Below are 27,697 nucleotides of genomic sequence, written 5' to 3' on the forward strand. Positions count from 1 at the left end.
TTTTTGTGTACTGTGTTAAGGGGGTGATGTGGGAACGCAACGCACCGGGTTTGGGGAGGTGTTGATAGGGTCGCGGGGTCTCAGACAGTGAGTGACAGGCCCTTCTAGCAGGTCCTATAAAAAGGAGGTGGGGGGGGGGACCTCTGACCGGGCGGAGTAGGAAGAGGGCGGATATGATTTCTAGTTAGTTTCCTTCCATTGTCCCTTGACCGGATGGCCCTTGCCAGCTGCTTCCCCTCGAGGAGGTGGGGAAAGCCCCGGGTGGGGGCCAAGAGATGCTCGGGAGATCTAGGCGTCCGGCTACTTGCTCCTGAGGACTGTTTCCAGAGGGAAGGACTCCTTTTCCCAGACGCTCGCTCGTCCGTCCTCCGCTATTTCCAGCTCACTACGGCCGAAACCTCCCGCCCGTTCGCTGCTCTTTGAGCCTGGCGGGACGCCGCGGTCCAGAGCCGCAAGCAAGCAAAGCTCGACAATGTCTGGTTCCTTCCACGAGGGGGCGGCCGAGTATCAGCCTCGCACGGCCCTGTTGCTCTCCCCCCGCCCCCCTGCTTCCCCTCCCACCTTCCCCCCCCCCCCCCCCCCCAATCCGGCAGCGGGTGCTCAGACCCAGGAACAGGATGGATTGGATCTGGGCGACTGAAACTTTTACCTCTTTTCCTAAACAGCAATTTCTTTTGCACCTTTCACTCTTCGAGGGGGTACTCTGCAAGAAGAGGTGGAGTTAGGGGATTGCGAGGTCTCTCTGGCTGGCTGGCTGGAGGTCTTTCTGAGGTGGAAAGCCCACAGGCTTTGGGAATGAGGGGAGTGGGTCGGACAAGGAGTGGAGCTTGTGCCAGAATTTTATTTTATTTTTACTTTTAGCTAATTAAGATACACTGTTAAGTAGGGCTTTGTGACACCCATTTATAATCCCAGTACTGGAATGCTCAGGCAGGAGGATTGTGACTTCAAGCTCAGCCTAGGTTACATTTTAAAAGGTAGACCTTGGGGCTGGGATGGTGGCTCAGTGGTAGAGTGCTTGCCTCTCGCATGCATGAGGCCCAGGGTGCAAATCCTCAGCACCACATAAGCACAAAAAGCCGAAAGTGGCACTGTGGTTCAAGTGGTAGAGCACTAGCCTTGAGCTGAATTGTTCAAGCCCCATGCCTGGGAAAAAAAAAAAAAAAGACCTAATATCTAGATGTCATCAGAGGCGATTTTTTAAGTGAAAATTAATATAAAAATTGAGTGGAATAAACTCTGAGAAAAGGAGGGGCACTGTGGGGGTGAGGGGAGAAGAAAGGGACATAGGCATGGACCACATCCTTATGTTTTTGTTTGGGGATGGCCAAGATTGATCTGGGAAAAAGGGCTCAGGTTAGAAGCAGGTTGGGGTTCAAAAGTGTATACAAGCGACCAACAATGGCTGAGCAGTGACCATGGAGCTGCACAAAAGAAAAGTGGGAATTGGGGACAGACAACTGAGGATTCAGGGTAATGGGGTATTACTTTGGAGAGTTACTGATTTGGGAGATGAGAGTTACTTTGGAGAGTTACTGATTTTGGAAGTGAGAGCTAGATTAGTGATTCTTTTCGATATCAGGATGGACTGTCAGCTGATCATCTCTGTAGTAACATTATTATAGAGCATGGAATTCATTGAGTCTGTTTTTATCCTTGAGAGTCTCTAATACTAAAATTTGAGAGGTGAATATGGATGCTACATTGTGGGGTTTTTTGGGGGGAGGGGGTCTGACATGCACACTTTAGGTAATTGTCTATTTCTATCATTTTGCACTACCAGTAGAGCCAGAGTACCCAGGCTGATTTGGGAGTCAGTCTATTGTAGTGCCATAGACATTTCAAGGCTGTGATTAGATTGCTGGAGAAATGAAATTCAATATGGAGCTTAAAAAATTACTTTGAACATGATGGGGAAGGAGGTGGGAGCAAGTGTAAAAGCTGTTGGGGGTTGGGGAGGACTGAAAATGAAGTTTTATATTTGAGTCTTATAGAGACTTACTTTGAGGGGAGACTATTCCTGTGTAGGCATGGATAGTCATGAAATTTCCAGAGGACAAACAATGTGAAGGCTGCCAAGGTAGAAGACTATAAAGTTTTGGGGTGTCTTTACTTAGGGGCGTTTTGTTACTCTGAACACACTTAGAGAAGGTAGGAGAGGGATGATAAAATGATTTGGAGATTTACCTAACATATTTCTAATTTGGAATGTCATTTGCTGATAACACCCTTTCACCCCGAATTCTAGAAATTTCTTTAATGAACCCCCAAAACAGCATAGCATTTGGAGGGAAAAAAAATCTGGAAAAGGCACATTGTCTCCTCCCGGACTTCGTAGTATGTGGCCTGGATAGATCTGAGACCTGAGGAGGAAAGGGTAGTTTCAGCCTCTGATCCTAAAGAGAGAGAGAGAGAGAGAAAAAAATCCCATTAGTGTGGGGGTAGGTGCAGGAAAATGGGGTGTCACTTGGCTAAGTGCACACCTCTGAGCAGGGCAATGCATTTGGAACTGTGGCTAGGAGGGGTCGTGGTGGGGTACAAAGAAGTGATTCCAGCACCCCGATCTTCTAGGACAAGAGCCCCAAACAGAAAGCAGGCAGAGAGGGACTGAGTATGAGTGAGCTGAGGGGGAGGGGTGCTCCACGGCAGCAAGGGGCTAGAGGCTAAGCCAGGCCAGATCTTCCCGCCTGGGTCCCGGCTCTCTCCGGCTCTCCTCCCCTCTCTCCCTCCTACCGCCCACCCCCCCAACCCAAGGAAAAAAAAAACTGCCTGTGCAACAGCAATGGCAGATTCCAATCCTCCAGGCTTCCCTAAACCACCACCGAGACCAGCCAGGGGGGAGGGGAGGGGAGGATCGGGCTTTGCTTGCTTCCTTGAGACAGGGGCAATGAACTTGACCTCCTGGCCCCTAGCCCTTTGAGGAGTGCCCCCCCTGTCTGGAAGCCAGGTGTCCTGGACCCTAGCCCCCCCGAGCGGGGGGGCCTGGAGAGACCGGGAGGAGGAAGGAGGGAGTGACTTCCAAAATTGGCATCGGGACAGAGCAGGGCTGGCGGGAGACAGACGAAAGACAGAATTTTCCTGAAAAAACGGGGGTATCTAAGGACCCCAAATTTGGAGAGCTAGTTCAGGACCGTCTTCCAAACATCCTTGATTTTTTGGGGATTTTTTGGGGGTCCCGGGACCCCTCTAGATGGGGTGAGGAATGTAGTGTTGGGGGAATCTGACTGGGGCATTGCAGCTGCCTCTCCCGCCGAGTTGGAGACGGATGGGCTGGGACGGGTTTTGGGGGGGGTGTCCCCAATTCTGACTTGGAGTGGAGGAACCCCCTCCAGAGTTCTCTTGTGGGGGTCCCCCCTCTCCAGGGCACTCCCCAGTCCCTGAGCCAGCCAAGAGGAAGGAGGCCAGCGATGCGAGTGGGGCGGCTCCTTTCTCCTGCACCCCAAATGTGAGGGATGCACCCCAAATTTTGCTCCTTTCAAAATAGGGGACCACCATCTCAGGGGAGAGTAGCTGAGGTAAGTGGGGAGGAAAGTGTCCCCTGTTTTCAGGAGAGACATGGCGGATGGGGGGAGGTTTGGAGGTGCGTGTTGGGGTGGGGTTGGGCTTTGTCAGTCTTGGAGTTGGGGGGATGACTTGAGAAGCTTTCTCTTATGCCCCTAAATTGAAGCCCTCCAGATGGAAACCAAGGCCTGACACCAGAGAGCCCTCCAACATCCACAGTCATTAGGATGGTGTTTGATTTCTTTTTTTACCCCCACCAAGGTTCTGCCGGGGTGGAAGCTAGGGCAGCTGTTTTTTTGGGGGGCTCTGGAGGGTAATAGTGAGGAGCAAGAGACCTTGGCAGGGCTTGCTGGGGACAAATAGAGCACTTCGGGAGAAATTCTGGCATCTTCAGGGGCCTAAAAAGACTGCATACATACACCATCTTAGATCTTTTTTGATTGCTAAGAGTTTTGGGGGGTGTGTCGGAAGGGGGGCAGTAAAAGGTGCGATGGGATATAGGAGGATAACACTGGGGTTTTACAGTGTATTATTTTGATTGCAGGAGGGATTTGGCCCTTGGATTTTTGCACTCTGGGAGGTGCTTTTAAAAATTCAAGTCCTGGACAGGAGAAAAAGGCTGGGGAAGGCCTAGAGTTGGGGGATGGGAAGAGGCATGTTTGTCTCTGCTTTAAACGTGGCTCTCAGGGGTGGGCCTGCCTGCCAGGGCCTAGTGGATAGACTGAGGAGAGTTGCTGTGGGTCTCGGATACGGGCCTTGGGGGGTCATGGGGAATGAGAACAGCACTGGGGTCACAATACCTGGCTCCCAGGTCCAGATGCCCCTCTTTCAGGGCCCTGCTGTACCCCTTTCCCCCCTGGCCTCCATTTCCTGCCTTTGGCCTCCATCTTGTGGCAGGAGCAGGGCCCAAGGCGACTTCCGGCCCCCCTCTTCCAACCATGTTCCGGCCCCACCACCTCTGGACTGCCAACTCCCAATCCTGCAGTCCTTGGCCCTCTGTCTCTTCTAGCGTTATTCTTGGGTTCTGACCTAGGGAGGGGAGGATTTCAGACACAGGAAGCCTTGGGGCCCTGCCCTTGCTGAGGCAGTTTGTTGGTTTCCCCAACTCCCCTATTTTCTTTGCCCGTGTCCCCCACTCTAGAGCTCCCCTATGCTGAGTTTCTACAGAGGGAAGATGGTTCTAGTCTTATCAAACTGAGCTCCGAGCCAGGTCCCTCTTCCAGTTGCCTGCTCAACTCCCGTCTGGTTCCTGGTTTTCCCTAACTTCTTTGGGACCATGTTCACCTTTTCCGCCTTCCTTTATTTTCCTGCTCTTGGTGATGGAGGATTTCACAGCCCTGTGTTGTATTTTCCTCTCAATCCATCCCAGCCAGTCCTGCTCCCGCCCCAGCAGCACACTGTGGTTTGTACGGCACTGTGGCCACGTCCAAACCACACTGTGGTGTTAGAGCGAGGGTAGGGGACACACAGCTGAGGCCTGGGCCTAGAAAGCCATTCTGGAGAAGCCGCATCTGGGGCCTCATGATAAGCTCTTGCAAGGTGGGGAAGAAGGTATGAAAAAACCTCTGTAAAGCCCCCAAGGCTGTCTCGGAAACACTGCCTTTCAGCGACATGGAAGTTCTGGCTCCAGAGAGCAAAGACTCCAGTTTTTGTTGCCCACACCCAGCTCCCCTGGCTCTAGCAGCACAGAAATATTGGCACTGGGGAAACAAGTCTGCCAATATTGGCTGTGCTGCTCCAGGCAGGGTGGTGAGAGCTACAGGAGGGGCCTGAGGCTGAAGAGAGAAGAGGGAGCAGCAACTGACAGCACTATGGTGGGAGAAATCTTTATTGTTGTCTGTATAAAAATGTCCATCTGATGGAGGTGAGGGGGGGGACAGACGGTTCTTAGGAGGTACCAAGCAGATTGCTCCAGCAGCCCTCTGATCCTCTCTCCTGAAGGCTTTGCTCAAAGTTCCATGTGATCCACAGGTCCAAAGTGAACAGTGAGAGGGTCAGAGGTGGAAGGGTCAGCAGGAGAGTAGAGGAACATCAGTAGAGGTCGGGAGAAGGCCAGAATCCAGCGTCAGGCTGTCTGGAACAGGAAGTAAAATGAACGGAGATGGAGCAAGACTCAAGCAGGCTTCCAAGACAATGCCCACCTCCCCAGATAACCTGTTTACTGACCCAATCGCCTGCACTGAGCACCTTTCCTTCCCAAGCCCTTGCACCAATGTGGGAGGAGAAGGACTCCTACCCTGGTCAAAGTTGAGTTTCTTGGCGGGAGGAGTTTCTCCTAGCCCTTCAATATCCACCAGGTCACTGTTGGCGTCGGAGTCGTTCAGAGCACTGAGGGTCACATCTGGGAGGGGGCATAGGCTAGGTTCTAGGTCCCCAGCTTTCCAAAGCTTCCTATTTTACTATCCCTCCCCCCTCTGGAAACCACCACAGGGAAAGGAACATATATCTGTCCTTTGACCCAGGCCCTATCTTCTCATTGACCTTCAGATGGGATCTTTAACCTCTACCCTAGTCAGCAACTCCACAGCCCTCACCAGTCTTCTGTTTCTTCAGTGCAGGACCGCTGGCATCAGGGGCACTGGAACTGCTGCTGAGTGGAGGGGCAGGTGCAGGAGGTGACAGGACACCAGATGCCACCTTTTTGGGACCTTTTTTGGGTGACTCCGCTGGAAGAGGGATGCCAGAGTCCTCATATACTTTTCGTTTCACAGTGGCCTTTATCTGAGCCCTGAAGAGAAGAGGCAGCAGGTTAGTGAAGGCGTCACCAGAGAGAGGCTGAAGGAAGAGGATATGGGAAGGGGTAATGGGTTATTCTGAAGGAATTTTAGGAGCTCCTTCATAAGAATCCAGGCCAGGGCTCCAGCCCACTGGCAGCGTTCTCATTTTACCTGAAGCTTTTCACTTATGTAAAGCCAATAGGATGAAAGAGTGGAGTCCTTGAACTAACTAGCCAGAAAGGACCACTTCCTAATTCTTTTCTGGGAGAGATGTATGAATGTGTAGGGCTACCAGGTAAGGCTTATTGATTTACAGGTAGGTTGAGACTTAGATCCTGATCAACTAGTTCAGAATCACAATAACCCTAGAAACATGAGTGCATATAATTACCAAAAAAGTCCCACTATTAAATATAATAATCGAATATATTGGGCACCCTTAAAATTGTATTCTCAGACAATCCTTGTTACTACAGCATTGTCTGAACTTCTGAAATATGGTGACAATTCTTACATTTTCCCCCCCAATCTTCAAGGGAATGCTAATAAAACTAGCAACAAAATAAGAAAGATGTGCAATCAGAAGGGAGCTCTAAGGAAGACGGGTGATAGGTACAGAGGAAGCAAGTTGCCCCACCCCCCCTTGCTCTGCAAGCCACCCTCCCTCACACTGTTCGTTCCTTGATGACACAGCTGATGTGATTAAGATCGTCCCCAAATCGCTTCACAGCAGCCCTCAGCATCTCTATCTCCGTGTCCGTCCACTTGGCACTGTCGGAAGGGGGAGGAGGATAGCAAAAAACGGGAGGAGGACGGTGTGGAGCTAGCCCATGGACTATGCATCCCACAGCCAAGCAGCCCCCTCCCACCGATCTGAGGATCCCCCAGGGGGTCTCCGGAGGCTTCCAACTACATGAAATTGTATCCATTTGTCACTTTTGAACTTGTCTCTCAAAACGTGCAAGAGCTGTGACAGCCCACGGAAACCAATTCAACGCATAGGGGCTTTACAAACAATCCCTCAACAGTCTGCAGCTGAGGGAGTCCCAATGCGGGGGCCAGAGTAACGGTCGGTAAACTGTCGATTCGCAACAGGGGAGTAACAGAAATCTGGGTCGTGGACCAGTCTGTGTCTTCACCTGCCATTCATTCACTCATCCGAGAATCGTTTATTAACACCTACTCGGTGCTGTGTCAGGCACGAAGAGCAACTAACCCTTGTCCCTGCGCTACATAGGGGCCGTGTCTGTGACTGAGTGCCAGCGTCCGCTCTCGGCGTCCACGTCCCAGCCCGAGCTCACGTACCCCGCTGGGGAAGAGTCGGCCACTGGGTGCAACTGCATCGTCAGCTCCCCGAGCTTCGTGAACGCGGCGCCGGCCGCCGAGAAGATCTCTCCGACCTGGGGGCGGGGCGGCGCGTTACAGGGGGCCGGCGACGCCGCAAACCGGCCGGCCCTGCGCCCCTAGCCCCACCCCAGGCTCGGGCCCGCCCGTCCCCCACTCATCGCGGAAGACACCAGAGCCAGGCAGGGGGCCCACCCCCCCGTGGCCACCAGGGAGCGCTGTCCGGGAGGGAGGTCGAACCTTTGTGGACGCTGACGTCATGGCCCCCGCGCACCTCCTAACGGAGACGCTCCGCCGCCGCCACCACGCGAGCCAGGACCGCGGAGAGCCGGTCGACCCGGCCGCTCCGGCCCCCGCGCAGGAAGTCCCGCCCTCCCCGCAGCTGATTGGCCCGCAGCTGGTCTCTCCCCGCCCCACCAACCGCCGTCACTTAGACTACCACGGCGCTCCGGGGCAGGAGCGGTGTGGGACTCCGCCTCACTTCCGGCCGGCTTCACTTCACTTCCGTCGCTGAGAAGGGACTCCCCATCTTAAAGGCCGAGCCGAGGCCCGTCCCCCTCACTAAAGCACAGACACGAGGTTTGAGGGAGCGGTCGCTGTTTATTGTGGCTCGAGACTAGGAGAAGGGAGCAAGCGGACCCCTTAGTTGGGGCGGGACGCCAGAGATTAGAGAACCAGGGATCCCACCTCTCGACAGGGAAGCCTGGTTCCGCGGAGGACGCCGGTGGGGTGGGGTGGACCAGGTGAGGCTTGGGAGTCTTTAAATAGAGGAGGCCGGTGGGGGGGAGACGGGAGCGTGATCTAGCGCACCATGTATTCTTTGCGCTTATTGAGTCGAACTTGGCAGAGAGAGAAGCCTCCGAGGAGGAGGTAGAGGCCCGCGGCGATGAAGCAGTTGTAGCTGACTTGCTCGTAAAGGTTGTATATGCTCTGTGGGCCATTCCTGAGGATGGCAAGCGGCAAACATTAAGAACGTCTAACGGGGTATTTACTATGCCCAAAGCACCATCCTAAGCACTTTTACTTGTATTTGTCTTGGTTTTTCTTTTTGTGTGCTCGTACTGGGGCTGGAACGAGGGCCTGGGCACTCTCAGCTTTATTGCCCAAGGCTGGCGCTCTACCACTTGAGCCACAGCTCCACTTCTAGCTGATCAATTGGACATAAAAGTTTCACGGAGGGCTGGGAAGGTGGCTCAGTGGTAGAGCACTTGCCTTGCATGCTCGAGGCCCTGGGTTCGATTCCTCAGCACCACATAAACAGAAAAACCTGGAAGTGGCGCTGTGGCTCAAGTGGTAGAGTGCTAGCCTTGAGCTGAAGAGCTGAGGGACAGCGCCCAGGCCCAGAGTTCAGGCCCCACGACCGGACCCCCCCCCCCCCAAAAAAAAAAAAAAAAAAGAAAAAGTTTCACTGACTTTTCTACTTAGGCTGGCTTGGAATATAGACTATCACATCTCAGCCTCCTGAGCAGTTAGGATTACGGTGTTGAGCCACCGGCAGAAATTAAGAGTCTCACGGGCTTTCCGGACTAGCCTGGCTCTCAACTTTGATCCTCGGACAGGACATCAGCCTCCTGCATACCTCGGATTACAGGCGAGAGCCACGGGCGCCAGGCTTTTTTTTTTTTTTGACAGGGTTCTGCTATGTTACAGGCTGGCTTCAGATTCCTGATGCTACTGCTTCTGTCTCCCCAGTGCTGGGATTACAGGCATGCACCATACCTGGTTATCTTTTTAAGTATTATTTTTGGTGTTGGCCCTGGGGTTTGGGTTCAGGGTCTGAGCATTGTCCCTAAAGTTTTTTTTGCTTAAGGCTAGCACTCTACCTTTTGAGCCACAGTTCCATGTCTGGCTTTTTGGAAGTTAACTAGAGAAAAGCCTCTCAGGCTCTTTCCTGCCTGGCTGGCTTTGAGCCTTGATCCTCAGGTCTCACCCTCTTGAGTAGAAGGATTACAGGTGTGAGCCACTGGCATCTGGCCTCTTAAATTTTATTTACAAATATGTGGGATGCATTCTGCTACAGTACTCATTTTGCAAAAGTAAAATTCTTAGAGGCCACAGTATGGCTGCTGAAGCCTGATTTCAACACATGCAGTAAACTACATTCCATTTCACTCCTCCCTTTTTTCTTCTTTTTGGTGCTGGGGACTGAACCTAGAACTTCACATATTCAGCATCCCTAGCCCACTCTCAACTGCTTTCTAAAGCGAGCATCTCTTCTCTTCCAGTTCCTTAACCTCACTCAGGACTCAAGCATTCATTCTTCCTCCAGCAATTTCTCACCCATTATTTTAATAGTAGGCCTTGTCAAGCCCCCACTTGCACCCAGTCTCACATCCCATAGCCAGATCACTTACTCAAAATCTTTCTCCGTGAATGGGACATCCTCAATTAAGACAGCAGAATGGACATTGAAAAATATTCCGAGCATTATCTGGGGGGCGGAGAGGGGAGAGAAAAAAGGAATAGATAGGTAGTCAAGCTCAGGCATCTGACTCTGGTCATTTCCTAAAACCCTCCCCTTTTCAATGTTGCCCCAACACCAGCATCTGGGATTAACCTGAAAAAACTAGAAGCAGGAGTGGTTGTGGCTGGATTTGGACTTGGCCACCTGATGCAGGGTGTGAGGTGGAAACAAATGGCTGGGATAAGGGTGGGAATAAGTGAACAACTTGTCATTTCTAAGAACCTGCACTATCCTCCCCCCCCAACCACGTCATTATCATGGGACCAAGCCAAAGAAGTGAGGGAGAACCCACTTCATATTTCTGCAAGTGATGGTGGGTAGAAACAAGACCCAGCTACCCTTTTACCCTTTCCCCCAAGACTGTAATTTCAATTGAACTCAAGCCTATCTCAGGATCCTAGCTTTTCTCTTACCTTGAGAGGTCGGCAAATTTACCAGCCCTGGCTCCCATTCCAGGCTCCAAGCCTTAGAATCCACTCGCTACAGTTCCCCATTTTTCGACTATGTATCTCCTCTTATTTCCAGTTACCTCCCCAACCATCCCCTTAGCCTGCTGGCGGCGTTCTAAGGCCCGGGTCTCCTGGTATTTCAGCCCTCCAAGCCCGGAGCCCCTCGGGCCCTCTCGGATCCTTGCAGGGCAATCCCCTCACCAACATGATCACTCCCCAGGCGCTGAGGACGATGCCGCAGGCGGCCAGTTTTGGCCCACAGCACAGGAGCGACGCCATGAGGGAGTCGGGGGGGTCTCCCGAGTGTGAAGGGGAAGGCGGAAGCCGTGAGCGATCCCGGACGCGCGAGGCCGGGAGGGGGATTTGGGAAGTGGAGCCGGCCGAGGGCGGCGGAGGGGGCGTGGTCACGGGCCCAAACCACCTTCTCCGGGGCGGCAGGGGAGACGGTCGCCTTGGGGCGGGTCCCCTAGGGTTTTGGCGGTAGTGTTGCAAACCTAGCTATTTCACCTTAAAAATCTTTTCTGGACCCACATAGCGGGAGCCTGAATTTCAGAGGGGAGAGCCTCCGGATTCTTGGTCCGTCCCCCAGGTTGGAATGGTAGGCGCTAGCAGGTCACGTGACCAGATTTGGGCGGTCACCTGACGAGTAGTGAGCCGTCTCCCCCCCCCCCCCCCCCCCCCCCCCAGCCTCCAGAGAAGTCTCGGCTCCGGTCGGCTTCCTGGTGCACTGGGTCGTGATCTGTTAGGGTGAGAGGCGTGGGATCTTGTAATTTTCCCTGGTATTCCTTTGATGGGGAACTGGTAAGTGAGGCGGGGAGATTTGTTCCGAGAGGCCGCGCGCCTGTGGCGTTTCCATTCACGATTCCCTCTTTGACACTGTAAAAGGAGGTGGTAGCACCCTTCGGAAGCCGTTAGGACGCTTTGAAGTGGCGGAGAGTTCTTCAGACTTCAGATATTTCACTTAACTAAGCGTATTTGAAATACTTTATAGTTCAGGACAGATAGTAGGCTAGGGGAAACCCGGGGAAAGCAGACTAAATGAGCAGGTAATGAAGGCGAGAAAGGGTAAGTTTACAAATATGTCACTTCCCTGTTAACCTCCCTGTAAACTGTCAGGTCCTTCGAGTAAAATAGATTAAAAAAATATGAACAAGCCATAAAAAAGCAAAAAAAGTTTTTTTTTTGTTTTTTGTTTTTTTTTGGTCAGTCGTGGGGCCTGAACTCTGGGCCTGGGCGCTGTCCCTCAGCTCTTCAGCTCAAGACGAGCACTCTACCACTTGAGCTACAGCACCACTTCCAGTTTTCTGGAGGTTTATTGGAGATCAGAGTCTCACAGACTTTCCTGAAAGTCCGGGCTGGCTTTGAACTAAGATCCTCAGATTTTATCCTCCTCAGTAGCTAGGATTACAGGCGTGAGCCACCAGCGCCCGGCTCTAAAAAAAAAAAAGTTTGTAAAGCCGGGTGCTGGTGGCTTACAAAAAAAGTTTGTAAAGCCGGGTGCTGGTGGCTCACGCCTGTAATCCTAGCTACTGAGGAGGCTAAAATCTGAGGATCGCGGTTCAAAGCCAGCCCGGACAGGAAAGTCTGTGGGACTCTTATCTCCAACAAACCACCAGAAAACCTACAAGTGGCTCTGTGGCTCTAGTGGTAGAGTGCTAGTTTTGAGCTGAAGTGTTGAGGGACAGCACCCAGGCCCAAAGTTCAAGCCCCATGACTGACCAAAAAAAAAAGTTTGTAGGGGTCGCTAGTGAGAAATGGAGATAGTTGAAGAAAAAGTTTCTTTTTAAATGCTAGTGTTTGAACCTAGGGCCTCAGGTGTGAAACACAATCTTCCACTGAGCTTGTACCTATTCTAGTAAGGGCAATGACCACATCATAATTAAGAGAGATCATTTAGTTCTTTTCTTTTCTTTTTCTTTTTTTGGTCCGGTCCTGGGCCTGAATTCTGGGCCTGGGCGCTGTCCCTCAGCAATTCAGCTCAAGGCTAGCTCTCTACCACTTGAGCCACAGCACCACTTCCACCTTTTTTTTTTTTTCCTGCTTAGGATTGAACTCAGGGCCTCATGCATGCAAGGAAAGCGCTCTACAACTGAGCCACCTTCCCAGCCCCATCATTTAGCTCTTGAGGACCAACCCCAACCAAAGATTGTCATGGACTAATGTAATATTTTCCCATTTATTTTGTGTACGTAGTGTGTATGTATGTATGTATATATCTATGTGCCTTGGTGCTTGAACTCATGGCCTGGGCATTGTCCCTGAGCTTTTTTCCCCCCTCAAGTCTAGTGCTCTATCTCTTGAGCATAGCTCCAGTTTCAGCTTTTTGATAGTTAACTGAAGATAGAAGTTTCATGGGCTTTCCTGACTAACCTTGCTCTGAACTGCAGTTCTCAGATCTCAGTCTCTTGACTAGCTAGGGTTACAGGTGTGAGCTACTTGTGCCCAGCTGCATATTTTTTAAAGGGTTGTGAAAGAGAACTTGGAATTTGGAAAGCACATAGAGATCACTGAGCATTAAAGGGGATGTGAAAGTGGCTTTGATTTTTGTTGTTGTTGTTGTTGTAATTGATTTTGTTTTGAAACAGGATAGTATGAAGCCCAAGTTTGCTTGAACTGTGAAGTATCTTTATAGTGAGTGCTAGGATTACAGCTGTATACTAACACATTGGCTGCAAAGTGCCTTTGAATCCAGAGTTTCATATTTCTTTCCTTCTGGAGTGTCTGTTGCAAAGGTTTTCATTATGGGCTAAGAACAGCTTTCTTTTGGGGCATGTTAGTAGTTCATATCTGAATAGGAGGAACAGGAATGGAGGGAAAATTGTCAAGGAACATAGAAAACTGCAAGTTGGCCACCAAGCATGAAGTCCAGTTCTTGTAGGGAGAATTAGCTGAGGAAATCTTTTCCTCCAAGTCCTGCTCTTGGATGTTTTGGAAGTGGAGATAGGGCCTCAGGCTGGTGTAAGGTTAAAATTCATTCTGAAACTGATGCATGACCACAAGCAAAGTGCATTGAGCAAATGGTAGAGGCAGCAGAAATACAGCCAAAACCTCACTGTTGTCCAAACAAAACACCTCACCCTAAGTAAATCCCAAACAAAAACAAAAAAAAAATAGTTATATAAACCAAAAACCATGTTCGTAGCACGTGAAGTTTATATCTCAGTGTCCATAAAGTTTTATTGAAACAATCATTCATTTGCTTACATAATGATACAGTGAAAAAAAAAACTGAGTAATTATGGCAGAGATTGTATTGCTTAAAATGCTCTCAGGCTCTTTCCCAAAAAAAGGTAGTGCACTTTGGGTGAGTAGAATTACTGATGTAAGAGAGTTTAATTGGGAGAGAATTAGAGCCTTAGCAGTAGAGACTTGGAAAAGCATGAAATCAAGATGGAAATGTTCTGAAGTTGCTGTGGAATCCAGGTGGGGTCATGCTAGGTCTCAGATTGTGATACTGTTCTCTATGAGGCTGGGCTTCAGATATTCGTAAGGCAATTCAAGTTGTTCATTCCGAACTGTAATCTCATTTTCCAAGTTTTCCAGATCTGCATGGAACTGGCTTAGCACAGCTTTGGCCTTGGGGCTTGAGAAATATTTTTCTTTGTGATGTCCCAGCGGCACCTGAGACAGAAAAGGGGATAAGAATAAGTCAGGTTCTAGTCTGAATACTGAGCCACCTAGGATTCAGCCTCACTACAATATTCCCTTTCCAATAATCATTTCCCTCTCATTAGGATCCCCTCTTACCATGTCTGGCTGGTGACGACCCAGATGCCATGTGATGGTCATTTGAAGACAGGACTTCTGGATATCAGGTAGTGACCTCATCAACGTGGCCATTGTCACATCCTCCTTGGTGGTAGGTGGGGGCATCCTCATTGTACAAGGTGCATTAGGGACCCAGGCATACCAGTCCAGCTGGGGGAAGAAACTGTAATCCTAGGACCCTAGAACTTAGTAGGGCTTGAGTTTCCCATCACTCCCTTGGGTCTCCCAAGGTCCAGACACTTATCTTCGGGGACCTAAGCTTTCAGCTGTCCATACCTGGCCCTTGTTGATGGCTGTATGCTGAGCAGTGCATGTGAAGACACACATAGTAAGGAAATGGCAGAGTTGAGCCTGGGACTGGATGGAGATAGGGAAACCTGGCCAGGAAAGGAACAGGATTTAGAAACTTCAGCATAAGAAGAAAGAAATGAAGGGTGATGGCTCACTAGAGTGTCTTTTAGAAGTTATGGGTGTTTGTTCCTTTGTTCGTTTAATTATATATATTTACATAATATAGGGGCTTCACTCCTGGCCTAATTACTTACAGCTTTGTTACACTGAGCAAATTACTTTATCTTTCTATACTTAACTTTTTTTTCATCTGTAAAGTGTGGCTCATATTTGCCTTTGTAAAGGAAGTACTGTGTTAAAATCACCTGTTCTATAATAAGTACTCAACAAATTATAGTTATTATTGTCATTATAGACAGGTTAGAGCCTGAAAAGGTCTGAATTATCAAGTATCCCTAGCCCCAAAAAGAATTTAGGGATGTTCCAAGACAAGAAATTGTATCTCTCAGTTATAAGATAGGGAGTAAGAGAAATCCTGGATTCCTATTGTCACAGCTAAGAGAGTTTCTTCAAGAGTTATCTCAAGCCACTTGGTTTACTGTGGTTGTAGGAGCTCAAAAGCCAATAATCCTATCAGTTAAGTGGAACATATATATTTACTTGCTTTTTTTTTAGTGCCAGTACTGGGACTTGAACTCAGGTGCTATCCCTTGGATTTTTTTGCCCAGTGCTGATAGTCTACCACTGAGTCGTGTCTTTACTTATAGCTTCTTTTTCCTGGTTAATTTGAGATAAGAATCTCAGGGACTTTACTGCAAGGTCTGACTTTGAATTTCAATCCTCAGTCCTCAGCCTCAGGATTACCAGTATGAGCCAACAGTGTAAGCTTTACTCCCACTTTATAGATAAGGAAAATCAAGACCAGCGAAATTAAACTGCTTGCCAGGATCTCCCAGTTGGGGAAAGCAAAAGTTGTCCCTAAATTTTGGGCTCTTTCTTGACTGATTATCCATTGCTCTTTTTTATTATGTTATACCTCCTCTAAAAAGTCTGTCAGGAACTAGGCAAAGATGAGCTATGGAAACTGAGGGAGATTAAGAGGGAAGGAAGAATGGGAGGAATTAATAGAGGTTTGAGTTAATGTATATGTCATGGACTGAATGTTTCTGTTCCCCACCAAATTTGTATGTTGAAACCTAATCCTCAATGTGGTATTATATGGACCTGTACCCTTTAAGAGGTAATTAGATCACGAAGGAAATTTTGAGAATGCCATTAAGTGCCTTTATGATAGGAGTCCCTCTTTCTGCCATCTGAGGGTCTGAGGAGAAGTTGCCTGTCTACATCCTGGAAAAGGGTCCTTACCAGAACCTGACTAAGCTGGCACACTTATCTTGAATTTCTTGGATTCCTGGACTGTGAGAAAGAAATTTATCAGTCTATGAAATTTTGTTATAGTTGCCCAAACTGACCAAGACACTGTGAGTATTTACTTCAAATTTCCACATGTAGATAGAGTTTGTTGAGAAGTTGACAAGGGAGCTTTTGAAATGAGGAGCTTGAGGGTCAGGCCTGATAAGCACTAGAGAGAGTTTGGTTCTGGAAGGGTGAGGTAGTATATCACAGATTCCTCAGAGAGAGGCCCTCTCAGGAGGAAAGGAAGTTGCTCATATAGGAGTTGGTCAGTTTAGCTCCTTAGTAAAAGTTTATAGTTGTCCCACCGAAGTAGCAGATAGAATTTAAGGTGTTGGTCTGAGGTATGAGAGGCAGTTGGCTGTAAGATGGCTCAAAGAAATGCAGGCTGGAGGGGAGGATGAACCTAGGAATAACCCAGGAAAGGTTTTTTGTTTTTTGTTTTTTTTTTTTGTGGATGGTGGGGCTTGAACTCTGGGCCTGGGTACTGTCCCACAGTTCTTCAGCTCATGACAAGTGCTCTATCACTTGAGCCACAGCACCACTTCCAGTTTTCTGGTGGTTTATTGGAGATGAGTCTCATGGACTTTCCTGCCTGGGCTGGCTTTGAACCAAGATCCACAGATCTCAGCCTCCTGAGTAGCTAGGATTACAAGCATGAGCCACCACTGTCCGGCTGGCTGTTTCTTCTTTAGAGATTAAAATATGAGGGTTAGAGGCATGTAGGATGTATGAATGGAGAGCCAGATGGGCCAAACCCAGAGCCCCAGAGTTCAGGATATTGAGTTTAGGTTTGACCCAAAGCATGTACAGTACTGAGCATACAGCTACAAATGTCGTTGTGCCCTGGCAAGTGCGCAATATGCCTGGCCCCTGTGTGTGTGATAGACATAGCAGGCAGGAGAAGGAAGGGAAAGCTGTGAAGGATCATCATGGCCTTTGGTATGAAGTTTTTACATTTATATCATCAGGTAGGAAAATAAGAGAGCCATGAAGACAGAGGGGCTGGGCAAAAGCCCTTATGGCTGTGGCTCTGGCCTGTGATTCATGCTCCATGCATGGCAGATTATGGGTATAACTGGGAGGAGGTGGGCAGGAGTAAAGGTTGATGGCCAGAGTCTCTGCAGTGGACAACCTGAGGGTGTCTGGAATGATTCTAGTGATAGAAAGTGTGAATAGTATTTAGATGCCTTCGTATATGGAGGAAGAGGTGTGATGATGATTAGGGTCTAGAAGGGATTTTGGCAGAGTTTTGCAGGAGCTCCTGGCTCTGGGATGGATCTTACCTCGGTCCTGAGCCTGGCACAGCCCCACCTCAGTTATCTCCCGACACCAGGCCTGCAGCTCAGGGTCCCCTCTCACAATGTCATCCCTCTGGTAGAAGAGATGGACGATGCCCTCCACATACCTGTCCAGAGACGTTAGCTGAGCTCTCTAAGACCATAATGCTCCAGCTTCTGTCCTTTGTTCTTTGTTTCTGTAGCCTCTGATCAGCTAACTCAAACTGCACCTGTATCAGATCCTAACATGTTTGCTTTTTTGAGCTTTCTGCCCCTCCTCCTTGCAGTGTCAGGGATCAAACCCAAGTCCATGCATGTACTAGACAAGCTCTCCACCACAGGAGCAACATCTCCAGCCCTCTTGATGGTTTTTTGTTTTTTGTTTGGCATACTAATTATTGTAAAAGGAGAAGATACAGGACAGTAGTTCTAAGAATTCCTTATCTGTGGTTGCTAGCTATCCTAAGACAATCCAGATTTTTCAGATTCCTTGATCTCCTCACCCCTTCTCACCTCAGTATCTTGCCCCTGTTCTAGTTTCATTTTTAGACTTCAGTCATTGTCTCCTCACTCTTCTTCTTCTCTCTTTTAGTTTTAACACTTTAGTTTTGTCTTACGCTGATATCAAGCCAGAGCCTGTTTTCTATCTCTTCTCTCCATTTGTTAGCTCCTTCTTACTCACCGGGCAATGATTTCCCATATTCGTAAAGCATCCTGGGCATACAGAGCACTTGGGATTCCCAACAGGCCCCGGGCAGCCAGGTCATCAGGAGGACAGAGGGAGCTATAGGTAAGCTGAGCCAGTGCCCGGCCAAGCAACTGCACATGGCCCCCTCCACCTGTGTTCACTGCCTGGGACAAGAGAGTTGACAGGTCTTGAGTGGTGGAAGCAGTACTAGAGAATTATGGTCTATTTAATAAAGGGTCAGAGATGGTGTTTTCAGATTTGAAGTCACATCTACAAAGGGACAATATTCATAGGGTAAAAGTCAGAACATTCAGACTTTGGCTTGGGATCCTGAAGGTGCTATAAGATCATAGAGAGCTGGATGATTAGGCAACTTCATATCTCATTCCTGCCTTACCTTATCAAATATTCCTCCATCTGAGATAAGTTGGGTACGGCCCCTGGTGTTGATTTCCATAGTGTATCGGACATGGGGAATCAGAAGCTAGGGTGGAGGAGATTGGAGGAGATGGTTAATGGAGGTTCTGCCTGGATCTTTTCTTGTAGAGTCTGATGGCCTGCTCTCCTTTTGATGTTTTGTATGTGTTGCTGCCATGTGGGCTGAACCTATTCTCTGATGACTCACTTTCATGATCTCTGGCTCTGGAGTCACAGTGGTTAAGATTTCAATATACATTTTACTGTACTCTAATACTGTAGCAAGTTCTACTGTACTCTAATACTGTAGCAACTCTGTAGCCTGCAGTCTCCTCATCTGTCAACAGGGGGCAATATTAGGATCTCTTATCTCAGAGAACTATAGTGTCTAATTATGAGAGTAATGTGTGAAGTATTAAGTACACATAGAAGTCCTCTAATAGTAGCTGTTATCATACTGTTTGTTTGCCCTTTCTCTCTGTCTCTGTCTCTCTCTTTCTGCATGTAAGTAGCGGGGCTTGAACTCAGGCACTGTCCTTCAGATTTTTTGCTCAAAGCTCCTCGTGCTCCACCACAGCTTTTTGGTGGTTAATTGGAGATAAGAGTCTCATGGGCTGGCTTCAAACGGTGATCCTCAGATCTCAGCCACCTGAGTAGCTAGGATTACAGGTCTAACAACTGGCACCTGGCTTCTCTTTATTGTTTCTCTCTTGAGTGTAGTTCTGTCTCAAGAATCAATCCATTTTGATTTTCTTTTTTTTTTTTTTTTTTTAATTGTGAAAATACTGTCATTTTGATTTCCTTTGTATGTCTTTTTTTTGGGGGGGGGTCAGTTATGGGGCTTGAACTCTGGGCCTGAGTGTTATTCTTCAGCTCTTCAGCTCAAGGCTAGCGCTCTACCACTTGAGCCACAGCGCCACTTCCTGCTTTTTTCTTTTTGCTTATGTGGTGCTGAGGAATCGAACCCAGGGCCTCATGCATGCAAGGCAAGCGCTCTACCACCGAGCCACCTTCCCAGCCCCCAAGATCCTATTAATCAGACTGTTACCAGATAGGTAGCTCTAAAGGGGTCACAGCTTCATTGGCCAGGCTTGGGGGCTGGAATAGAGGTCCTCATCTGTGCTCCTTATGAAGTATTTACTTGTGTACTTTGTCAACACTTCATACTCCATGAAAGTATACACAAGCATTTCAGTTTTTCTCCAAAACTAGCTTTTTTTTTTTGCTCTAAGATCAGGACTTGAACTTGGTACCTGATGCTTTCACTCATTAGCTAGTGCTCTAACAATGGAGCCATGCTGCCAATCCCAAAATTAGCTTCTTCTAGCTTTACTATTTCCGATAACTTCTCTGATTCACCAACCCTGTATCATTGTTGTTTTTCTTTTCTTTTTTTGGGTCCGGTGGTGGGGCCTGAACTCTGGGCCTGGGCGCTGTCCCTCAGCTCTTCAGCTCAAGGCTAGTGCTCTACCACTTGAGCCACAGCACCACTTCCAGGTTTTTTCTTTTTGCTTATGTGTTGCTGAGGAATCGAACCCAGGGCCTCATGCATGCAAGGCAAGTGCTCTACCACTGAGACACTTTCCCAGCCCCTCTTTATCTTTTTTTTTTTTTTTTGTCGGTCATGGGGCCTGAACTCTGGGCCTGGGTGCTGTCCCTGAGCTCTTCAGCTCAAGGCGAGTGCTCTACCTCTTCAGCCATAGAGCCATGTCTGGTTTCTAGTGGTTTATTGGAGATAAGAGTCTCACGGACTTTCCTGCCCGGGCTGGCTTTGAACTGAGGCCCTCAGATCTCAGCCTCCTGAGTAGCTAGGATTACAGGCGTGAGCCACCGGTGCCTGGCTGTAATAACATTTTTTTTTTTTTTTTGGTCATGGGGCCTGAACACTATCTCTCAGCTTTTCAGCTCAAGGATAGTGCTCTACCACTTGAGCTACAGCACTAGTTCCAGATTTTTCTGCTTATGTGGTTTTGAGGAATTGAACCCCAGGCCTCATGCATGCAAAGCAAGCACTCTACCACTGAGTACCTTCCCAGCACCTATAATAACATTTTTTTGACATACATATTTCCTATATGTAAAGTTTTATCAAGATTTTGAGAACATTTTTTCTTTTACTTGTGCTGACACTTGGACTTGAATTTAGGTGTTCATGCTCTCACCCTTTTTGCTCACAGCTGGCACTCCATCACTTGAGTCGCACTTCTGGTTCTGGCTTTTTGCTATTTATTGGAGATGAGAGTCTCACAGAATTTTTCTGGCTGGCTGGCTTCAAATGACAATCCTTAGATCTCAGCCTCCTAAATAGTTAGGATTGTAAGGCATGGCTTGAGAACATTTTTTGTTGTTGTTGTTGGTCATGGGGCTTGAACTCTGGGCCTGGGCACCGTCCCTGCATTCTTCAGCTCAAGGCGAGCGCTCTAACGCTTAAGCCACAGTGCCACTTCCAGTTTTCTAGTGGTTTATTGGAAATAAGAGTTTCATGGAGTTTCCTACCCGAGCTGGCTTTGAACCACGATCCTCAGATCTCAGCCTCCTCAGTAGCTAGGATTATAAGTGTGAGCCACCGGTGCTCAGCTAGAGAACATTTTTTATAATTAGCACAGTCTTGTTTTGCAGCCTTCTGCCTAACAATCAATACTCATGAAATTGCAGCATGTCCAAGTCACTGTGGGCTTGGAGGTGTCACAGAGACCTGCTTGGACCTTTAGCTTGTCTCTCTTCAGTCTTGCACCCAGGTATGCTGCAGCTATCTTTTCATTCCTCTCTCTATCACACTAATATAGATCTTTATCCTTCTTACTCTTGGGCAGATATAAAGAACCTGTTGTTGTTGGTTGTGGGGCTTGATCTCTGGGCTTGGGCTCTGTCTCCCAGCTCTCCAGCTAAAGGCCAGCACTCTACCACTTGAACTACAGCTCCACTTCCAGTTTTCTGGTAGTTAATTGGAGATAAGAGTCTCACAGACTTTCCTGCCCAGGCAGGAACCGCGATCCTCAGATTTCAGCCTCCTAAGTAGCTAGGATTATAGGCGTGAGCCACCAGTGCCCAGCCAGATTCTTTTTTGTTTTTGGTTCCTACTTAGCTAACTACGTGGTTGGTATGGAACATTCTTCATCAGTACTACATTGCTTAGATGCTGTCTCTTATCATTTCAGATTTGCTCCAGATATTGTTCTCTGGTTGGTTCTTATCCATTTGTCTTCTCAGCTAAATATGAACTTTCCTAAGGAAAAAGGCTTTTTTTGTTGTTGTTGTTACTAACAAGAGTCTAACTATAGTGCAAGTTTATTGCTAGACTGTCAGATGTTTGAGAATTTCAGAGGATGCCCTTACAGTGTCTCCTGAGGAAATGTTAATTGGTTCAACTTGATTAAAAGTCTCAGAATAGGGATACAGTCTTCTGATGTTCTCTTTATTTTCAGTCACAGATTGCCATAAAGCTGTTTTACTGTTGCTGTTTTACTGTTTGAGACAAGGCCACCAAGGGCTTATACTAGTATCCCTAGCTACTCAGGGAGGCTGAGATCTGAGATCGTGGTTCAAAGTAGCATGGGCAGGAAAGTCAGTGAGACTCTTATCTCCAATTAACCACCAGAAAGCTGGAAGTGGAGCCATGGCTTAAGTGGTAGAGTACTAGCATTCATCACTAAAGCTAAAGGACAATGTGTAGGCCCTGAGTTCAGACCCCAAGACTGGCACAGACAAACAAAATCCTTTGAGCCTGAGAGATCAGCCTTATTTGGCTCTGAGGGAGCTGGGACAGAAGTTGTACCTTGAATATAGGGTGGAGTCCTGGGAGGCACCTCATGGTGGCAACAGCAATCACCTCAGCCACTAGATGAGTATTCAGCAAATGAAATTGGAGCTCCTGCAGTTGGAAATCTGAATTACGGACCCAGGACTTGGCTAGGAGCCAGGCAAGTGGAGGATCTGAGGGCAGGAACAGTGTTGGGGTTGGGGTGCTGGGACTAGGAGGCTGAATCTAGGAGAAACAGAAATTGAACATTTCTTGAACTGCCACTTTTGTAAGACATGGTCAGCATTCCAGGAGAAATAATATGACTAAGCAAGGCTATTGCCATCCGGGTCATTATTCTCTTGTATTAAGAATGAGAACCATATCACTCTGCCTCTCACTAGCTATAGTGCTATAATGGTCTGACAATGCAGGAGAGACCAGAAACAGGGAGTCAAGTTACAAGGTTAAGTAGTAGAATGGGAAACTGAATCTGGATGTATAGAATTGACAGTAGTCATCAGTGATTGTTTTGACTAGTCAGAGAAAGATAGTCAAGACACAATGCGTGTGCAGAATCAATCAGAAGAGATTAGACAGTGGTGTGTGTGTGTGTGTGTGTGTGTGTGTGTGTGTGTGTGTGTGTGTGTGTGTGTGAGTGAGTGAGTGTGTGTAGATACTTGGGCTTGAACTCAGCACCTTGCACTCTTGTTTGGCTTTTTTGCTTAAGGCTAATGATCTACCATTTGGGTAGCTTTTTGCTAGTTGTTTGGAGATAAAAGTCTTAAGGATTTGTCTGCCTGGGCTGGTTTTGAACCTTTATCCTCAGATCTCAGTCTCCTGAGTAGCTAGAATCACAGGCATGAGCTACTGATGTCCAGCTTAAAGGGTAATTCTTAAGTATGATCCTGAAATAGGAATATCAGTGTTACTTTGGAACTTGTAAGACTGCACATTCTCAGTTTCTACCATAGACAAGAGTGAACCATAGAATCAGGTAGTAGGATATAGCAATTTTATTTTTGTTTGTTACTGGACAGTTTGTTACTGGGCTTTGCATATGCTAGGCAAATGCTCTACCAATGAGCTACACCATCAACCCACTAACCTGTGTATAATAAGAATTTGTGACTTAGAAGCACACTAATTTTTTTTTTTTTGATCGGTCGTGGGGCTTGAACTCTGGGCATTGTCTTCAGATCAAGGCTAGTGCTCTACCAATTGAGCCACAGCACCAGTTTAATGTTTGAGAACTGTTGGTTATAGAATGAGAACTCCATGAAGCCATTATGCCTTTTTTTTTTTTTTTAAGACAAGGTTTTACTTTGTAGCCCTAGCTAATCTGGAACTCATTTTGTAGTCCAGGCTGGCCTGGAACTCATGATCTTCCTGCTTGAAGCACTTTTCCAAGTGCTGGGGTTACAGGTATACTACCCCATACAACTACTATTATGTCTCCTGAATAAAGTACATAATGGTGAATCAGGGGATCTTGAATGAATGGTGAATCAGGAATCTTGCAGCCTGGTCTAGGCTGCAAGAAAGCAGTGAAATGAGGATAGTTCTCAGGGAGGATGGCTTCAGGAGTCAGGGACTATATGACTGAGTTTCTGTGAACAGAAGGAACAGTGAACAAACAAGAATGTTAAGAAGGAGATATTTAGGTCCTCACCTGGATGACCATGGGCAGCAGCTTTCCATTGGAATCCAGCTTCAGCATGACAAGGGGGGCAGCTAGGTACTGCTTTTCTCCCTGGATCACATTGGCTGGAATTCCATCCAGCAGAATAAAGTCTACCTCAAACAGGGAACCATTCTGGAGAAAGGAACAATGTTTCAATTTTTAAAGTTCAGAGTCTACCCCAAGGGTAGAGTGGCTGGTGTGCTTAGGGAGGGAAGGGTAAAGCAGTTGAGAACATGCAGTCCAGCCTTTTTCCTTATGTATTCTAGTTCACTTCCTCTCAGTTTAAAGTAAAAAAACATTCTAGTAAGGGTAACTGTCTTGTGCAAGGATGTGTATAGTAGATTTGGGTTCAAAACCAGACATACTCAATACAGTTTGCATCACAGGCATTAACTCCATACCCAGAGGAGCCTCTGCCCTGTTGTCCCCTAGTGCTCTGATCTCTGGTAGGCTCCCATTCACTCAGCAATCCTTTTTTTTTTTAATTTTATTTAAATTTGAGGGTAGCAGCTACAACCTCTCTTAGCTATTGTTTCCTTTGTTATTGTTGTCATCCTCCAGGTGGATAACCCATATCTCCTAAACCAAGGGTCTAAAAGGTTTTACAAAATCTGAGTCCCCCCTTCCCCCATCCCTTTTCCCCAGTGGCCTAGGCTTTCCCTTTCCCTAGCCATGAACACTGGTGTTTAGAACACTGCACCAAGGAGCAACCTCTTTTTCTCTGACTTAGCTTTGCTTTCTTGTCTCATCAGTTTTTCTCACCACACTGTTAAGCAATGCCTGGTGGGGTCAGGTACCTGGAGTTGTTTCTCCAGCTGAGCTCGAAGCTCTTCTGTCCCAGAGGGCAACACCAGCCTGGGGGGCAGAGAGGTGGAACGTCTCAACAGCATGGGGTTGGCGCCATTGAGGAACTGGTAGCCAAAAAGCTCATCATCCTGCCAGCGCTGGTGAACCTTCTCTGTGGGTTGGGCATGGGAGGGAGAGTATTTATCACAACTTGGCTATCTCTCTTCTCTAGCTGTACCATTTAGACTATCATAGTTCCCAGCCCCTTTCTTTCATTCTCCAGTCCTCAGTGAGGTCAACAAGTATTCTGTGTTTTAATTTGGCAAGGAATTATGGAGAACATGTAGTGTAATGAATGGGTCAGCAAAAGGGACCCTCAAGGGGTTATGGAGACATGGGGGAGCCACTGACCAGCTAGAGCACTTTTTTGGCCCCAGAAGATTTGATCAAAGTCTTCTAAGCGGTTCCAGCAGCTCAGGAGGGTGTAAACACGTTTGAGGATGGTCTCCAGAGCCCTAGAACAAGTATTGAGGCATGAACCTATAAGCTGACCCCTCAGTCCCTCACTATACATAGCCATTCTTGGATCACCCAGCCCCGATGCCACACTGTGCTCCAGTCTTGTTCTTACCCTGCCTTCAGTGACCATTCAAAGTCCCGCCTCTTCTCCTCGTGGAATCTCATATTTGGAGGTAGTTCCTCCTTACAGTCTGCAGCTATTGTCTTGGGTAAGCCTTCCTTCCAGGTGGCCCAGCTAAAGTTGGGGAAAATACTTTAGGGAAGATGTTGAGGTTAGTGAGGGGGGGTAGAGGTAGGGAAAGGGTAGGACAATTGGGAGGCCTGTGGGTGAGTGGTCACCGGTAGATCTGCTGTCTTTCCTTCAGTTCCTTCTCTCGATGCTTCTGGAAGACATCCAAAGCGTTGTCTCCTGCCAGCCGGGCTGGGGAAACATTAAGATTAGCCATAGACCTTTGTCTGATCTAGGACTCTCTTCTAATTCTCCTCAGATCCCTTTATATAGTAAGAATCCATGGTTTTAGTCATGCTTGGTTGTTTTGTATATCTGGCTTTATCTTTTTTGTGGGGGGAGGGGGATGGGCAGGAGGTTTGAACTCAGGACCTGGGTGCTATCCCTGAGCTTCTTTTGCTCAAGGCTAGCATTCTACTACTTGAGCCACCGTACCACTTTCAGCTTTTTCTGTTTATATAGTACTGAGGAATTAAACCCAGGCCTTCATGCATGTTAGACAAGCATTGTACCACTAGCCACATTCCCAGCCCTGGCTTTACCTTTGATGATTCTCAGTCATGTCTATTCCATTGCCTCTCATAAACTTTCAATTTAACTTATTTTAGCTACATCTTTTGCTAGGGCACCAAAGTCTTATCTCTTAACTTATCTTCTACCAGATTACATTTCATCACCATCCAAGGCTGGAAAAAATAATCTCAGTTAAAGTAACAAAATCTTAGTCACCCATGGGCACACATCTATTTGCTGCTGGATACTTGGCTAATTTCATAGGTGTTAAATCTCACCTGACACATCTTTACCTGTCTTCCAAAGATTCTGTGTTGTTTACTTTCATTACCTGGCTTCATTTTTTGGACTTAACATTATTCTGTTTTTATTGACTTGTCCCTACTACTACCTATCTTAAACTCACCTGTCTCAAAGCCATATATTTCATGTTTCCATCCTTATTTGCCTGTGTTTACTGTGTTTTCCACAGTAAAAAAGTTCAATATCTGTTGCCCTTATTCATCCCCAACTCCTGCTACAAGTACTCCTTATCTTTCAAGTTATCTGTTATTCCAGTCAAATCAGCTTTCCACATCATGTTGGTGTCTATAGTGGTTATTGCCCACCTCCTACTCCATGGGTTCCTCACCTGGTTTCTTCGCTAACTTGTTCTGAGTCACAGAGAGATGTCCTTTCTGCTGTAATTTTGCTTCTGTTTTCCTGCTGTTGGCTGCCCCTCATACTGCCTGCCCAATGTTTCTTGGAAGACAGGCTCTTCAGTACACTCATCCCTCTCTGCAACCTCATTTGCAGCATTACATACTCTGGGCAGCACTTTGTGAATTCACAGCTTCTTCCCATTTCCTGCCTTGCATCCTGTATCTTTATTCTTCACCTGTCATGGAGTCATCTTTTTCTAAGTCCCCTTTGTCCTTTCTCAGTTTTGTCCCACTGCTCCCAGCAGAACAGGCCATGTGTTCACTCACCCGTACCCTCTGGCAGGCTCAAGACGCCCTTGCCTTGAACCCAGCGGTAGCATGGGAAGGCCACTTCTTCTGCGCAGGCTCCGGGGCCCTGCACAGTGATTTGGTCGCAGAACCACGCATCGTCCACTAGTACATGCTCTTTGTGCAGCTTCACAAATTGCAGTGGCCCCAAGTCCTGAGGGGTGTCCAGGTAAAATTTCTCTTCCTGTGGGAGCCCAAACCACCAGACTCAGCAAGGACTGGGTGAGGCTGCTCTGAGGACAGAGCCGCCCCTTTGGCGAGCCTCAGTTTGTCAAAGCCTCTAGTGACAACACTCCATCTATTGCACAACCTGTCTGGTAGGTCTCAGGTGCCTCTTTTCTGTGAGAAAGACCAGGGACCACAGGGTTCCTTTGCCCATATCATCCCATTCTTGAGCTCTTACTGCATAGGTACTTGGCAGAGCTTCATGTCTGACCACCGATCATATATTTATTCTGGCTTGGGCCATTTGGTGCAGGAGTCAGATGCTGTCAAGATTTAGGGTTGGGGAGACACGTTTCCTCCTTGTGCCTGACTATGTTCCAGACTTACAAGCTTGCCAACTTGCACTCCCAGCCTTCTGTCTCTTGTCTGTTCTTGTCTGGTCTCCCACCTGCTCCCCCTCTGGCTGGCCAGCAACCAGGGTCCCAACTCATCACCCACTGACCTGGCCTCGTGTGGGCCGCAGCTGCAGCTCCAGCTCTGCCTCCCCGTGGGCCCCAACCAGCCACAGTTGCACACGGTTGTACGATCCTGAGAAGAGCCAGGCCCCTGTGGTCACGCGGATACAGTAGCGGCCCATGGCGCCCTCCAGATGTTCCAACGAGGGAACCAGGACTAGCTCTAGTTGCTGGACTACCTAGGGTGGTTGCCTCAGGGCTAGTTCCAGGACTTTAAAAGATAGGT

At 48.0% G+C, this 27,697-nt stretch overlaps 4 protein-coding genes across 10 annotated transcripts in view; 1 reads left to right on the forward strand and 3 right to left on the reverse strand.

Moving 5' to 3' along the window:
- Positions 1-5,311: 5,311 nt before the first annotated feature.
- CUNH17orf49 (chromosome unknown C17orf49 homolog) lies at positions 5,312-7,947 on the reverse strand. Of its 4 annotated transcripts, none has more exons than XM_042670756.1 (6): positions 7,803-7,945; positions 7,524-7,618; positions 6,888-6,989; positions 6,036-6,229; positions 5,738-5,842; positions 5,312-5,575 (listed from the first exon to the last, which is right to left on the reverse strand). In XM_042670756.1, the coding sequence occupies exons 1-6, from the start codon at positions 7,821-7,823 to the stop codon at positions 5,511-5,513; spliced, it is 582 nt and encodes a 193-aa protein (XP_042526690.1). In that variant the 5' UTR covers positions 7,824-7,945; the 3' UTR covers positions 5,312-5,510. The 4 variants fall into 4 exon arrangements, with proteins under 4 accessions (XP_042526690.1, XP_042526691.1, XP_042526692.1 ...); XM_042670757.1 differs by having other exon boundaries at positions 5,312-5,571; positions 7,803-7,944; XM_042670758.1 differs by lacking the exon at positions 6,888-6,989 and having other exon boundaries at positions 7,803-7,947.
- Positions 7,948-8,143: 196 nt separating this feature from the next.
- On the reverse strand, positions 8,144-10,842 carry Rnasek (ribonuclease K). The gene is made up of 3 exons (XM_042670760.1): positions 10,677-10,842; positions 9,917-9,993; positions 8,144-8,505 (listed from the first exon to the last, which is right to left on the reverse strand). Exons 1-3 carry the CDS (start codon positions 10,752-10,754, stop codon positions 8,364-8,366), a joined length of 297 nt encoding a protein of 98 aa, XP_042526694.1. The 5' UTR covers positions 10,755-10,842; the 3' UTR covers positions 8,144-8,363.
- Positions 10,843-11,167: 325 nt separating this feature from the next.
- LOC122100375 (immunoglobulin-binding protein 1-like) overlaps positions 11,168-27,697 on the forward strand; it is a 56,188-nt gene continuing 39,658 nt past the window's right edge. For 3 of the 4 annotated variants that reach the window (XR_006146162.1, XM_042670752.1, XM_042670753.1), the window contains exons 1-2: positions 11,168-11,276; positions 14,210-14,290. The gene's annotated coding sequence lies outside the window, so the exon portion shown is untranslated. The remainder of the gene's footprint in view (positions 11,277-14,209; positions 14,291-27,697) is intronic. The other variant, XM_042670755.1, reaches the window with a different exon arrangement.
- Positions 13,724-27,599, reverse strand: Alox12 (arachidonate 12-lipoxygenase, 12S type). Its single transcript, XM_042670761.1, has 14 exons — positions 27,459-27,599; positions 26,771-26,975; positions 25,400-25,481; positions 25,173-25,295; positions 24,953-25,056; positions 24,553-24,713; positions 23,744-23,887; positions 22,108-22,317; positions 18,313-18,399; positions 17,910-18,079; positions 17,234-17,355; positions 14,520-14,620; positions 14,223-14,393; positions 13,724-14,096 (listed from the first exon to the last, which is right to left on the reverse strand). Exons 1-14 carry the CDS (start codon positions 27,591-27,593, stop codon positions 13,917-13,919), a joined length of 1,995 nt encoding a protein of 664 aa, XP_042526695.1. The 5' UTR covers positions 27,594-27,599; the 3' UTR covers positions 13,724-13,916.

Source organism: Dipodomys spectabilis, unplaced genomic scaffold (genome assembly GCF_019054845.1).
Source record: "Dipodomys spectabilis isolate Male_0828 unplaced genomic scaffold, ASM1905484v1 ptg000576l, whole genome shotgun sequence".
NCBI lineage: Eukaryota > Metazoa > Chordata > Mammalia > Rodentia > Heteromyidae > Dipodomys > Dipodomys spectabilis.